General features: G+C 44.0%; 1 protein-coding gene across 2 annotated transcripts in view; it reads right to left on the bottom strand.

Annotated features, from left to right (window-relative positions):
* Positions 1 to 933: 933 nt before the first annotated feature.
* ZNF281 (zinc finger protein 281) overlaps positions 934 to 15856 on the bottom strand; it is a 45981-nt gene continuing 31058 nt past the window's right edge. For both annotated transcript variants that reach the window (XM_044296633.1, XM_044296634.1), the window contains 3 exons: positions 14178 to 14261; positions 13600 to 13718; positions 934 to 3655 (listed from right to left, as the gene is read on the bottom strand). In XM_044296633.1, coding sequence (XP_044152568.1) covers positions 2030 to 3655; positions 13600 to 13718; positions 14178 to 14261 — 1829 coding nt within the window. In that variant the 3' untranslated portion in view covers positions 934 to 2029. The remainder of the gene's footprint in view (positions 3656 to 13599; positions 13719 to 14177; positions 14262 to 15856) is intronic.

Below are 15856 nucleotides of genomic sequence, written 5' to 3'. Positions count from 1 at the left end.
TATCATGCCCGGCACTCTGATGGAGATCGCCATTGAAGTACATGCAGCGAAGCTTTGGGTAAGGGATATTAGTCTCTTCCAGTTCTTGGCCCAAGAGATTAACATGAGACCATCATTAACCCTTCTGCAATGTCACGTTGAGGACACACCGACAGACTTTGGTTTGTGCCATCCGATGGGAAAGGATTTCCACAGATCTCCTTTTTGCGGGACGTCTTACGACTTTTAGTTACTTACATTTAGAACAATCTGCAGGAAGTAAAAAAGACTACCATCATTTGATTAACAGGTCTCAGAACCTACAGGCAGCAGGTAGGTGAGCTGCTATTATTCACAGGTGCAGGTGACATTTGGTTGATTACATGAGGCCGCAAGTTCCGCCAGTCATATTACAATCTTGTGAAACCAGCTTCAATATGCAGTTGCGTACTCTCGAAAATTACCATAATATATGGATAGAAACATGTCACCGATTAGTAAACCGATATCCGAGCAAATAGTCCAACGTAGGGAAATCACTCAGGAATAAAACGATTGAAAATAACACTTTCGGATTTGCTCAATTCAAATTCTCCCAAAAAACAAAAAAACACAAATTGGTCCCTAAATAACATATTTAAGAACTGCCTCCCCTCATGATACCCCATAATAAGGTAATATAAAAACCTCAAGCGATAAACCAAGGCAATAACCCACACAGCCACATTAAACAGCTTTGCCAAGCTTTATGCTACAATATAAAAAAGAAAAGAAAAAAGGGACGTTCCGTTTTCTAGACTTGGAGGAGGGGTCTCAATTAGGCAGCACAGTGTTGGCTGCACACGTAGACATGTTCACCAGAGTAGATCACCCCACTTGCAATCACCGTTAACATGGGTTCACGGTCACATGACTGCTATTTCCTCTAAAATTCCTTTTTTTTTTTTAAAGGGGATGTCATCCATTTTAAAAGCTCTGGGCAGACGAACAATATTCAACTTTTTTTTTCACGTGGCACTAAAAATGATCCCTCAACATATAAGCTCAATGGACGTGGTATGAGAAGGAGCGTAATCTTAGGGTACGTAGCAATATCCGCTTCATTACCGGGGCTTTGGGTACTGGAAAGACAGCTAGACTCCACTTGCTCAGCATTTACAGAATAGCAGTGGTCATGCTAACATACATTGCATCTCTTGGTTGCGGCTCAGCCAATGCCATTTGCTCATCTATTACAAAAGGCAACATTTACTGTATTCGTCTTTATAACATTTTGCACACTTCTATAAAACAATTTGAACACAATGGTTTCTTTTTATTATTTTCAATGATATTGCAAAATACATGTTCCTGAATGTTGCATGAACAGTAAAAATGAGGTATATCAAAAAGGAAAAAAAATAAAAAAAAATAAACACTGTACATACATAATTTGTCAAAAAAAAAAAAAACTTGATAGCAAATTTGTCTGTTAATTTAAAGCTATTGCCAAGAATTTTAAATATAAACTGGAATACAGGCGACCGGTGTGACCTGCGCTACAGGTGACAACGTCTTTGCGATGAACGGGAGAAATAAGTTGCACTGATTAAGGTGGGGGAAGGGGGGATCTTTATTAAACTTATTATGTGCCTTCAGCTCAAAATCCCATTCCTGAGTCCAATAATTTGTAAGTAATCTTATATTTTTTTCCCCCCAAAGTCTGACAATGGGCATTTTGTCCGTCCCTCTGAAAATTCAGGAAAAAAAATAAAAATAAAATAAAGACTGCAGAGCAGTTACTCCAAAATCATGTTTGGCTACCCTGTTCCCCGTCCCTCCCTGGCCCCCACTAGCTAATCTTTCATTAAAAGTTTAGGTACAAGCTGAACTATCACAACACTTTTTCATAATAATAATAATAATAATAATAAAAAAAAATTGCATTGACAGGGCATAGATTACATAATTCTTATTACGATTGTGTAGAAACATTCTAAATGGCAGTGTCATCAAAATAAAAAATACACCATGGTTTAAAAGACCTCGAATGTCTGGCAAACTCGCAGCCTCACCTGAAGCTCTGGCTAGTTGACGTCTTGACTCTCGTACTACCTGTTTCACTTACTTCAGACAGCAAATTTGTGTACCCTGAGAATTCTGGAGTTGAAGTCCTCAACCTGTGATCCACTCCCCCATCAGTGCTAGTGTTAAATGCTATTGGCACCCTGTTACCAGATTTGAACTGAGAACCAAATGCTTGTGCAAAGTTCTCGATCTGGCAAGTGACTTGTGACCGGACGTCTTTGTGTTGTTCTAAATGACTGCCCAAATCCTGAGGATGAAGGTGGAAGCCTGAAGAGGACACCAGGCCCTTTTGGTGATCCTTCTGCCCGTTCAATTCCTGAGATGAAATCTGGTAACCGGAGGACGCGTCTAAGGTTTTCTGCGAGTCCATCTGATCAGCCAACTCTTGCGAAGGAGTCAACTGCTGCGTCTCCAGCGATAAGGAAAAGCCAGTTTGGGGGCCCACCACCATGCCAAAGTGCGACTTTGGTAAAGTGGACGGTAATACTGACGTTACCGACTGACTAAACCCACACTCAAGAGGAGATGTAGTGTAAATCTGTTTGTCGGAAAAGATAGAATGATTGGCGAGAGATGAAGACAGGCTTACAAACTGTAAACCCGGACCCAGTGGGAATGAAGTTGTATGGCTTGTTCTTTCCAACGCTTGCTGAAGGTATTTCGAATACTCCTGAAACATGTTGGTCTTATCGTTTGGTGTAGCATGTGAGTCTGTGCAGACACCGTCATCCTGCCCCAAGTCACTGTTGTCTCCTGCTGTCTGAAGCTCGATGTGGTGTTCTGCGATGTTAAAGGAGACGTCGGGATGCCCAACCGATTTATGGGTGTAGTGATCCAAGATGCTCTGGAGAACCTCATCAGGAATAACAGATTTGTCATGACAGTTCTTGATTTCACTATTCAGTGACTGGGAATCGATAAGAGTTAGTGGGTTGTCCCCATCGATAACACTAGAAACTGCAGACTGAATGACAGACTGTTGCGCCACCATATGCCCAACATTCACAGCATAGGCATTGTTGCTACCGGATGACTGCAAGTATCTCCTCTTTTTCAGGAACTGCATTGCATCATCATAATTGCTGCTTGTAGACCCTTTGTTGCCTGAACTTTGAAGGAGGTTCATGGTGTCTACATTGCTATTTCCCACCATGTCCAGAGGACTGTTGGGTTTATCTGAAAGTTTATGCATACCCATGTTAGCGGACTGAGATTCCAAAGAGAGATCATTCTTCTCTGCTGGTTTCCGGTTGACCTTCTTAAACATCAATTTTGGCCCCTTGGTATCCAAGTCCTCAATGCCAGTGCTGGATGAACCACTACTGGAAGACACGATTGGAACGTCCACTGCATAAGTCTGAATGTCAAGACCTGCTGCCAAATGTGCCTCATTCAATTTGTTGCCTTGCTTATGGTCCTTATGAGAGGAACCATTTCTGGACTTGCTCTTTTTGCGCCCAGAAAAATTGGAATTTCCCTGAGATAAATCAAAGTTGCCAGATAAATTATCCATACTAGAATTTGATGATCCAGGCTCCAATGACCCTTTATTCATGTTTTCACCACATGTCCTTTTGTGCTTCAGCAACCTATCTGTTCTTGAGAAGAACTGCGAAAACAAAGCAGAAAATCAACAAATGCACTGCCAGAAAGAAAACCAAAACAATCATTAGCCACATGCATTTCATCTGAGGTCATTCATACCACATCTCTCCGGACATGTCAAGTTTAATACTTGCATTTCCATAAAAACCATACTGGAGCAGATTTTCCCCATGTTATTCCTCTTGGAAGTAAATAAATTGACAGTTAAGCCTCATTCACACGTCAGTGTTTGGTCAGTGATTTCCATCAGTCACTGTGAGCCAAAACCAGGATTGGAGTCTCCACAGAGAAGGTATAAAGGGAAAGATCTGCTCCTGTTCTGTGTTTAGAGCCGCACCTGGTTTTGGCTCAAAAACACCAATGGAAATAACTGACCGAACACTGACTGTGTGAATGAGGCATTACTTGTGTACCTACTAGGGCTGCAACGATTAATCAAAGTTATTGATAATATTTGATAACAGGATTCGTTGTCAACTAATCCAGTTATCGAATAATCGGCCGATTCGTTGCTATGTGGGGCGGGAGCAGGCGGTCAGGGTCCTTAACCACTTCAACCCCGCTAGCTGAAACCCCCTTAATGACCAGGCCACTTTTTACACTTCGGCACTACACTACTTTCACCGTTTATCGCTCGGTCATGCAACTTACCACCCAAATGAATTTTACCTCCTTTTCTTCTCACTAATGAAGCTTTCATTTGGTGGTATTTCATTGCTGCTGACATTTTTACTTTTTTTGTTATTAAATCAAAATGTAACGATTTTTTTTGCAAAAAAATGACATTTTTCACTTTCAGCTGTAAAATTTTGCAAAAAAACGACATCCATATATAAATTTTTCGCTAAATTTATAGTTCTACATGTCTTTGGTAAAAAAAAAAATGTTTGGGCAAAAAAAAAAATGGTTTGGGTAAAAGTTATAGCGTTTACAAACTATGGTACAAAAATGTGAATTTCCGCTTTTTGAAGCAGCTCTGACTTTCTGAGCACCTGTCATGTTTCCTGAGGTTCTACAATGCCCAGACAGTAGAAAACCCCACAAATGACCCCATTTCGGAAAGTAGACACCCTAAGGTATTCGCTGATGAGCATAGTGAGTTCATAGAACTTTTTATTTTTTGTCACAAGTTAGCGGAAAATGATGATTATTTTTTTTTTTTTTTTTTTTTTTCTTACAAAGTCTCATATTCCACTAACTTGCGACAAAAAAAATAAAAATTCTAGGAACTCGCCATGCCCCTCACGGAATACCTTGGGTTGTCTTTCCAAAATGGGGTCACTTGTGGGGTAGTTATACTGCCCTGGCAATTTAGGGGCCCAAATGTGTGAGAAGTACTTTGCAATCAAAAGCTGTAAAAAATGACCAGTGAAATCCGAAAGGTGCACTTTGGAATGTGGGTCCCTTTGCCCACCTAGGCTGCAAAAAAGTGTCGCACATCTGGTATCGCCGTACTCAGGAGAAGTTGGGGAATGTGTTTTGGGGTGTCATTTTACATATACCCATGCTGGGTGAGAGAAATATCTTGGCAAAAGACAACTTTTCCAATTTTTTTATACAAAGTTGGCATTTGACCAAGATATTTCTCTCACCCAACATGGGTATATGTAAAATGACACCCCAAAACACATTCCCCAACTTCTCCCGAGTACGGCGATACCAGATGTGTGACACTTTTTTGCAGCCTAGATGCGCAAAGGTGCCCAAATTCCTTTTAGGAGGGCATTTTTAGACACTTGGATCACAGACTTCTTCTCACGCTTTAGGGCCCCTAAAAAGCCAGGGCAGTATAAATACCCCACATGTGACCCCACTTTGGAAAGAAGACACCCCAAGGTATTCAATGAGGGGCCTGGCAAGTTCATAGAATTTTTTTTTTTTGGCATAAGTTAGCGGAAATTTTTTTTATTTTTTTTTTTCTCACAAAGTCTCACTTTCCGCTAACTTAGGACAAAAATTTTAATCTTTCATGGACTCAATATGCCCCTCAGCGAATACCTTGGGGTGTCTTCTTTCCAAAATGGGGTCAGTTGTGGGGTGTTTGTACTGCCCTGGCATTTGAGGGTCTCCGCAATCATTACATGTATGGCCAGCATTAGGAGTTTCTGCTATTCTCCTTATATTGAGCATACAGGTAATGAGATTTTTTTTTCCGTTTAGCCTCTGGGCTGAAAGAAAAAAATGAACGGCACAGATTTCTTCATTCGCATCGATCAATGTGGATGAAAAAATCTCTGCCAAAAAGAAAAAGGAGGGGAAAGGCGTCTGCCAGGACATAGGAGCTCCGCCCTACATCCATACCCACTTAGCTCGTATGCCCTGGCAAACCAGATTTCTCCATTCGCATCAATCGATGTGGATGAATAAATCATTGCCGGGATTTTTTTTTAAAACCAAAGTGTTTGCCAAAGCATAGGAACGCCGCCTCCTCCTCAGCTCGTATGCCTCGGCAAACGTATCTGTTACTGCAGAGGAGAAATCTCGTCTTGCAGCGCCGCATACACCGACTTGCGTGTAATCTGACAGCAGCGCAATGCTTCTGTCAGAAAGCACATCAGTGCTGCAGCTAGTCGATCGGTTGGTCCACCTAGAAGGTAAAAAAAAAAAAAAAAAAAAAAAAGGAAAAAACCAGGCCGCAACGCAATAATTTTATTAACTTTGGAACATAACATATAAACTTTAACCTTTTTGCTTACTGGTGTTTTTTTTTTTTTTTTTTACCTTTATAGAACAAACCTCTCCTTCCCCATGGGTCAATGTGCAAATCGCAATTCGCCCAAAGATGTGGCGAAGTGCGTTATGCACTTTGTCCCAGGTGAAAGGAGACGTTTGCAGCAGCTGTGAGTGAATGGGCCCTAATAGCCCTGTGTGCCTGTCCTGGTGAGATGATCCCTATGCTAATAGTGTACCTGTGAGTGGTACTTCCGGAAACACTCTCCAAAGCATAGGGCAGGGTGGTCAGGACAGTCAGGACAGAAATAGCGGGTGTCACGCCTTATTCCACTCCTGCTACAGACACGACATCTTTTTCGGGGTGACTGTTGGGTTGAGGTAGCAGGAACGACATTGGGGAAATGTCGCTCGTGTAGACGGCTAACTACACTGGTGGATGGGGCCACGGAACCTCCTGGGTACAGGAGGTTCTCGATCTCTTCCTGAAATTTGAGGAAGGATCCAGTTCTCCCAGCCTTACTGTAGAGAACAAAACTATTATATGCAGCCAATTGAATCAAATATACAGACACCTTCTTATACCAGCGTCTGGTTCTGCGGGAAACTAAATATGGAGACAACATCTGGTCATTGAAGTCCACCCCTCCCATGAGCAAATTATAGTCGCCGACTGAGAGGGGCTTTTCAATGACACGGGTTGCTCGCTCAATTTGTATTGTCGTGTCTGCGTGAATGGAGGAGAGCATGTAAACGTCACGCTTGTCTCTCCATTTCACCGCGAGCAGTTCTTCGTTACACAGTGCGGCCCTCTGCCCCCTTGCAAGACGGGTGGTAACGAGCCGTTGGGGGAAGCCCGCGCGACTACTTCGCGCGGTGCCACAGGCGCCAATCCGTTCTAGAAACAAATGCCTAAAGAGGGCCACACTTGTGTAAAAATTGTCCACATAAAGATGGTACCCCTTGCCGAATAAGGGTGACACCAAGTCCCAAACTGTCTTCCCACTGCTCCCCAGGTAGTCAGGGCAACCGACCGGCTCCAGGGTCTGATCTTTTCCCTCATAGATCCGAAATTTGTGGGTATAGCCTGTGGCCCTTTCACAGAGCTTATACAATTTGACCCCATACCGGGTGCGCTTGCTTGGGATGTATTGTTTGAAGCCAAGGCGCCCGGTAAAATGTATCAGGGACTCGTCTACGCAGATGTTTTGCTCTGGGGTATACAAATCTGCAAATTTCAGGTTGAAATTTCAGGTTGAAATGGTCTATGAGGGGCCGAATTTTGTGGAGCCGGTCAAAAGCAGGGTGGCCTCTGGGACGGGAGGTGCTGTTATCACTAAAGTGCAGGAAACGCAGGATGGCCTCAAAACGTGCCCTGGACATAGCAGCAGAGAACATGGGCATGTGATGAATTGGGTTCGTGGACCAATATGACCGCAATTCATGCTTTTTAGTTAGACCCATGTTGAGGAGGAGGCCCAGAAAAGTTTTAATTTCGGAAACTTGGACTGGTTTCCACCGGAAAGGCTGGGCATAAAAGCTTCCCGGGTTAGCGGTTATAAATTGTGTGGCATACCTGCTTGTTTCGGCCACAACTAAGTAAGAGCTCCGCAGTCAAGAACAGCTCAAAAAATCCCAGGGCCGAAGCGATCTGAGCTGTCTCAACCCGAACTCCAGACTGGGCAGTGAAAGGGAAAACTACAGGTGCGGCTGAAGTTGGGGACTGCCAATCAGGGTTTGCCAGCACCTCAGGGATTCTAGGGGCTCTACGGGCACGTCTTTGCGGTGGCTGCGACGGGGTCACTACTGCACGTGCCACCGTACCAGCTTCAACTGCCCTTCTGGTGCTCGCTACTTCACCATGTTCTACGGCAGTGCTGGTACTAGGTCCAGGAAGGGCTGCGCTGCTGGTGTATGCCTCACCACGTAATCCGACAGCACCAGCCCAACTCTGCTGCTCTTGAAGCGGATCCTGCGCAACCTGCGGTCTAGCGACACGGGGCCGGGTACGCCTGGTGCTATCAGGGACCTCAGCCTCCTCGTCCGAACTTTGGGTCAGAGAGCCACTGCTTTCTACAGGTTCGTATTCTGACCCGCTAGATTCATCAGATGAGGGTTCCCATTCCTCATCCGACTGGGTCAGAAGCCTGTAGGCCTCTTCAGAAGAATACCCCCTGTTTGACATTTGGGCAACTAAATTTAGGGGTATTCCCTGAGACTACCCAAGAAAAAAAAGCAAGCCTGTCTTACAAAGGGGAGGCTAGCGAAGTACCGGAGGCCGCTGCGGTTGATAAAAAATATCAAAACTGATTTTTTTATCGCCGCAGCGCGTGTAAAGTGAATGTACAGTGATCAAAAAAAAAATTTTTTTGTTAACTGCGGTGGGGCGGGTGTGCGCGAACGCACGTGTGGGCGACCGATCAGGCCTGATCGGGCAAACACTGCGTTTTGGGTGGAGGGCGAACTAAAGTGACACTAATACAATTATAGTTTTGATCACTTCCAGATACTATAAAAGTACAAATGCTGATTAGCGATACGCTAATCAGCGAATAACGGACTGCGGTGCAGTGGGCTGGGCGCTAACCGATCCCTAAACTACCTAACCAAGGGGCCTAAACTATACCTAACGGTCAATACCAGTGAAAAAAAAATGTGACAGTTTACACTGATCACTTTTTTCCTTTTACTAGTGATTGACAGGGGCGATCAAAGGGCTAATTGGGGTTCAGGGGGGTAATCTGGGGCTAGTATGTAGTGTTGGTGTACTCACTGTGTAGCCTGCTCCTCTGCTGGATCCAACCGACGAAAAGAACCAGCAGAGGAGCAGGCCAGCCATATAACAGATCATATTTACTAATATGATCTGCTATCTGGCACTCTGATTGGATTTTTTAAAAATCATCAGCTTGCCAGCCGCGATCATTGGCTTGCAAGCTGATGACGAAATACTCCTCGACGAAATGCCGACCCGAACTGCGCATGTGCGGGCCGGCAAAGCGCGTCATCTCGCGAGATGACGTGTATATGCGTGACTGTGCGCAGCGCTGCCGCCTCCGGACCGCACATCTGCGTTAGGCGGTCCGGAGGCGGTTAACCAGCAGTAACTTTTACTTCAACTTAAAATCAGCGCATCTTTACTAACTTACAATGAAGCTCCGGTAACAGGCAGAGCAGACAGCGGCGTTATGTCACTTACTCAAGTGACGCGCCTGCTCCATTCATAAAGTGGGCGGAGCAGCCACATCACGTGAGGTTACGCCTGCTCTGCCTGTTACTGGAGCTTTATTGTATTTGTAAAGTAATAAAGATCATAGAGCTGATTTAAAGTTCAAGTAAACATTACTGCCAGTTAAGGAATAGTCTGAATACGGATGTGGCCGGTGTATTGGGAGATCTGTGGATGGTACTGTTATGGGGAGGGGATCTGTGGATGACACATATAGCATACAATGCTATATAGTGCCATCCACAGATCCTCCCCCCCCCCCATAAGTGTGTCATCCACAGATCCTCCCCCCCCATAAGTGTGTCATCCACAGATTCCCCCCCCCCATAAGTGTGTCATCCACAGATCCCCCCCCCCATAAGTGTGTCATCCACAGATCCCCCCCCCCCATAAGTGTGTCATCCACAGATCCCCCCCCCCCATAAGTGTGTCATCCACAGATTCCCCCCCCCCATAAGTGTGTCATCCACAGATTCCCCCCCCCATAAGTGTGTCATCCACAGATCCCCCCCCCCCCCCCCATAAGTGTGCCATCCACAGATCCCCCCCCCATAAGTGTGTCATCCACAGATCCCCCCCCCATAAGTGTGTCATCCACAGATCCCCCCCCCATAAGTGTGTCATCCACAGATTCCCCCCCCCCATAAGTGTGTCATCCACAGATTCCCCCCCCCATAAGTGTCATCCACAGATCCCCCCCCCCATAAGTGTGCCATCCACAGATCCCCCCCCCATAAGTGTGCCATCCACAGATCCCCCCCCCCCATAAGTGTGCCATCCACAGATCCCCCCCCCCCATAAGTGTGTCATCCACAGATCCCCCCCCCCATAAGTGTGTCATCCACAGATCCCCCCCCCATAAGTGTGTCATCCACAGATCCCTCATAACAGTGCATCATCCATAGATCCCTCATAACAGTGCATCATCCATAGATCCCTCATAACAGTGCCATCTACAGATCAGCACCATCCACAGATCCCCAATAACTTGTCTTTTTTACATTGTAATGCAAAATTTTAATAATTATGTAACTTCTAAATTTGTTTTAATATGGCCTTTGAACATAATTTTTCAAGTGAAATCATATAAATCCCTTTTTTGTCATTTTGGTGTTTTTTCCCGATTAAACTATCGACAACTAATCGATTATTCAAATAGATAGCTGCAGCCCTAGTACCGACACACTAACACTGTCCAATCTGTTCTGATGGTGTCAAATTGGCAGGCACCACCAATCATCATTTCTGGGCAGCAGATCGTGTGGTCTAAACGGCAATCTGCTGCCCAGAAACCATGATTATGTATGGGGATGAGGGATCGCTATAGCGATCCCCCACCCTCATACTGTGAAGGAGATCGTTGCACGCAAATGCTTCACAGAGCGAGCAGTTGACTGTCGGGGAGGAACGCTTCCTTCACAAGAATTGGCTACTCATCTAAACCCACTTTAAGATGCTAGGCTAAAACTCTTCATGACAAAAACTGCTGAATTTTTTTTAATAAAGAATAATTGGAACACAAAAAAAAAGAAAGGGGGAAGAAAGTAATTATAACAAAAGCTGCCTGCAAAAAGTGTTCATAGCTTTTAACCCAGACTTTTTCTTGCTAGTGCCCTAGTACAAAATCAGTGCGTGTGTGAACAGTAGTGAACGTCCCACAAAATCACAGTGGGCCATGCCTAAGACCCACCCAACACAGAACATCTTGGACTGATAGCCACATGTGTGAAAGGGGAACTCCGGTAAATCTCTGAACCAATATTCCTGAAATTTTCTGTGTTTTTGTAAAAAATAGTGCAAGTGTGCTGGAGTCAGGGTGGATAAAAATCAATGATTTAAAAAAAATATATAATGCTTTTTGAGGAAAATATATTACCATCCAAAAGGTTATTCCATCATGAAATAAAGATTAGTTTTTTAATTATATAGAATAAGGCTGTAGTGTACATGGACTCCCATATTGTTGAATGGATTAGGCAGTGGCTGAGGGACAGACAACAGAGGGTTGTAGTCAATAGAGTATATTCAGACCATGGTCTTGTTACCAGTGGGGTACCTCAGGGATCTGTTCTGGAACCCATATTGTTTAATATCTTTATCAGCGAAATTGCAGAAAGCCTCGATGGTAAGGTGTGTCTTTTTGCTGATGACACAAAGATTTGTAAAAGGGTTGAAGGATTTAGGAAAACTAGAGGAATGGTCAAAAATCTAGCAACTAAAATGTAATGTCGATAAGTGCAAGATAATGCACCTGGGGCATAAAAACCCAAGAGCAGAATATAAAATCAGTGATACAGTCCTAACCTCACTATCTGAGGAAAGGGATTTGGGTGTCATTATTTCAGAAGACAAAAGGTAGGCAGACAATGTCAGAGCAGCAGGAAATGCTAGCAGAATGCTTGGGTGTATATAGGGAGAGGCATTACCAGTAGAAAGAGGGAGGTGCTCATGCCGCTCTACAGAGCACTAGTGAGACCTCATTTGGAGTATTGTGCTCAGTACTGGAGACCATATCTCCAGAAGGATATTGATACTTTGGAGAGAGTTCAGAGAAGAGCTACTAAACTGGTACATGGTCTTACCAGGAAAGATTAAAGGACCTTAAAGGGAACCTGTCACCGGGATTTTGTGTATAGAGCTGAGGACATGGGTTGCTAGATGGCCGCTAGCACATCCGCAATACCCAGTCCCCATAGCTCTGTGTGCTTTTATTGTGCAAAAAAAAAAAAAAACACGATTTGATACATATGCAAATTAACCTGAGATGAGTGAGAGGTTGAAAATATGACTCTTCTCTGGTCACACAAGTAAGATATGACTTAAGTTAATTTTCATATGTATCAAATTGTTTGTTTTTACACAATAAAAGCACACAGAGCTATGGGGACTGGGTATTGGGGATGTGCTAGTGGCCATCTAGCAACCCATGTCCTCAGCTCTATACCCAAAATCCTGGTGACAGGTTCCCTTTAACAGTATAGCTGGAAGAAAGACGAGACAGCGGGGATATGATAGAAACTTTTAAATACATAAAGGGAATCAACAAGGTAAAAGAGGAGAGAATATTTAAAAGAAGAAAAACTGCTACAAGAGGACATTGTTTTAAATTAGAGGGGCAAAGGTTTAAAAGTAATATCAGGAAGTATTACTTTACTGAGAGAGTAGTGGATGCATGAAATAGCCTTTCTGCAGAAGTGGTAGCTGCAAATACAGTGAAGGAGTTTAAGCATGCATGGGATAGGCATAAGGCCATCCTTCATATAAGATAGGGCCAGGGACTATTCATAGGATTCAGATATATTGGGCAGACTAGATGGGCCAAATGGTTCTTATCTGCCAACACATTCTATGTTTCTATATGTGTAATTTTTTTTGGTAAATAAATTCCATTAATCCATTTTGGATTTTTGGTTTTTGTAAGATTATTTGGCAGTTTCTCTGCCTACAAGATATTATCACAGATGCTCGGTTTACTTTTGCAGTTCTCAAAACCGAATTTGACTCAGCAGAGATCACATGCCTCTTCTTCACAGCAAAAATGTTATAACATGAACAGAGTTGAGAAAAATACCTTAATCCTAACTTCTACAAACCTATGAATGCAGAATCAACCTAATCAAACTAATATGAAAAGTTGTTATTCTAAAAATCTTCATCTACTTGCATATTGTAAGTTATACCAGGAAGAATTAGTCTTTATGTAGAAAACTATTATTTAAATCAAGCCTTACTGACTAATGATTTAAATTAAATCCACCCTGGCTGGAGTGGAGAATTTTTTTTATTTTTTTTTGGGGGGGGGGATGGAGACTGCGACTTCTTCCAATACGGACTCCGATTAGTTCCCAGCATCACCCAAGATGTGAATACGTGAATGGAATCTAATGGAAGTGAGCTGACCCTCCATTTATTTCCTGTTTAACGGAGTCTTTACCAAGGAAATTCAGGTATCACTAACCCCTTCTGGGTTTTTATAGGATAGAAATATCTGGTATTGCAGAGCCATTGCACAGCACTGAGGGATCTGCTGGTACAGCTCAAACACATACCTGCTGACAAGTGTCACATTTGTATGGCTTTTCTCCGCTGTGTGTCCTCTTGTGTCGCTCCATGTGGTATTTCTGAATAAATTTCATGTTGCACTGATCACAGTTAAAAGGTTTTTCACCTAGAATAGAAAACACAATTTCAGCACCATTTTAATGTAATCATAATAAAATATGTCATTTAGACCCCTGATCATACATGTACGTTAATGAAAACATGCTGGCAGCTCACACTACCCCACCTCCTACTCAAAACGCATGGAACTTTTAAAAGTGCAGGAGTTCTAGTTCATGCAGTCTGTCCGACCTTTCAGAGATAAGTCAGGATAAAAGAGCAGAGGCTAAGGCTGGATTTTCATGCTGCGGAAAAACAGATAGGGATGGACCACGATGTTTTAGAGCTGTGTTACCAGCTGATGAGTCTTCAACAGATGAAACCATTATCTGTTGCAAAAGACGCAGGGGTAAAACGGCATGCTATGTATACATAGAGATTACAAGCTTCCCATTTGAGTTCAGCAACAGTGATGCGAAATTGCACTGAGCCCAAAACACATTATACACCACCGCTATCTACTTACCGCTATGTATTTTTTCATGCCGCTGGAGCAAATACTTCTGTATGAAACTCATATTGCATTGACTGCACTGAAATGGTCTTTCACCTAATAAAAAAGGGAGAAAAACAAAGTTTATTACAGGAATTGAGAAGGAATGCCCAACTGCCGTTAAAGGGGTTGTCCAGGTTCGGAGCTGAACCCGGACATACTCATAATTTCACCCAGGCAGCCCCCCTGATGTTAGCCTTGGAGCATTTCATGCTCCGATGTTGTCCCTTGCCCTGCGCTGGATCGCGCAGGGGCAAGGGCTCTCTTATTTACAATAACGCATTGCCAGGCGGAGGCTTCCGCACAGCAGTGTGCTCGGTGACGTCACCGGCTCTGATGGGCGGGCTTTAGCGCCGCCCTAGCCATTTTACAGGCGAGGGCAGGTCTAAAGCCCGCCCATCAGTGCCGGTGACATCACCGGGCTCACTGCTGGGCAGAAGCCTCCACCTGTCAGCCCTATGGAGAGCCCGATACATCACCGGAACTCAAGAAAATGCCTTTGCCCTGCGTAATTTAGCGCAGGGCAAAGGAGAGCATCGGAGCATGAGTCAGGGGGGCTGCCTGGGTGAAAGTGGGGATATGTCCAGGTTCAGCTCTGAACCCGGACAACCCATTTAAAAAGGGTTGTCCAGTACTTGGATTTGAATACTTTTGTAATTGCATGTAAATAAAAACCACTGAATTCTATCAGTGTAGCGCCACCTGCTGTTCTGCAGTATATCTTAAGCCTCATTCACACGTCATTGCTCCACGGACAACACTTATTATTTTTCAGCTGTTCAGTGTCCGTGAAGAAAGGATGACACACAGACAGCAAAAAACACACAGACCCAACATGGACATCTTCACGGAGGTATCACTGACCACCTTTTCACCGAATTAAATCACTGACATGGACATGTGAATGAGGCTTTAAATGAAGGCCAAAAATACAGTGTGTGAATGACATTTAAAAAAAATCTGAAGGCTTAATCTATATTATGAATGTTATTTTCTGTACACTTCAATCACAATCCCATGATGGCTGCTCAAATATTTAACCCCTTAGTGAGCAGCAATTCGCTTTTTAAGGGCGGTCACTAAGGGGCCTTATGCTGGGCCGATGCTGCCTTATTACGGTGGCCCAGTCTTAAGCGCCGCACAGGCCACATGAGAGCCAAGCTCCTGCTCTACCAGCCCGGACCAGCAGGAGTGCCCATCTGGGCTGTTTAACGACTTACAGGCTGTGGGCAATGGTGCCCACCGCATGTAAGCAATGACAGAGGGAGCAGACTCTCCGTCTCCCATCAGCACCCTGCAAATGCAATCATGGGGTGCCTGTGTGTTAAGGCTCATAGAGGCCCCAAGCCAGCCTTGAGTGTTTTCAGCAGGCAGTGCCTCTCTGCCGCAACCTATAGAGATAGGGCATTGTATTTTAAAAGCAATAAATGCCTGCTATGGGCATGCTTGCTAAAGACCGCATTGAGCGGTTGAAACGTTGCAGAGGGGAATAAAGAATCCATCATTTTTTCACTTTATGTTTGGAGTGCTGCCTCATCCTTTTGAACGTATATCTATTAGCCGTTGAGCCTGCAGCTGGGAGGATTTTGCACCCGTACCATTGGACTAGTGCTGCTGTATATTTTTTTGTTATGTATATTTTTTTGTTATAT

Source organism: Bufo gargarizans, chromosome 6, assembly GCF_014858855.1.
Source record: "Bufo gargarizans isolate SCDJY-AF-19 chromosome 6, ASM1485885v1, whole genome shotgun sequence".
Taxonomy (NCBI): domain Eukaryota; kingdom Metazoa; phylum Chordata; class Amphibia; order Anura; family Bufonidae; genus Bufo; species Bufo gargarizans.
Note: the sequence above shows the minus strand (reverse complement) of the source record. Positions and strands in the feature narration are given on the sequence as shown.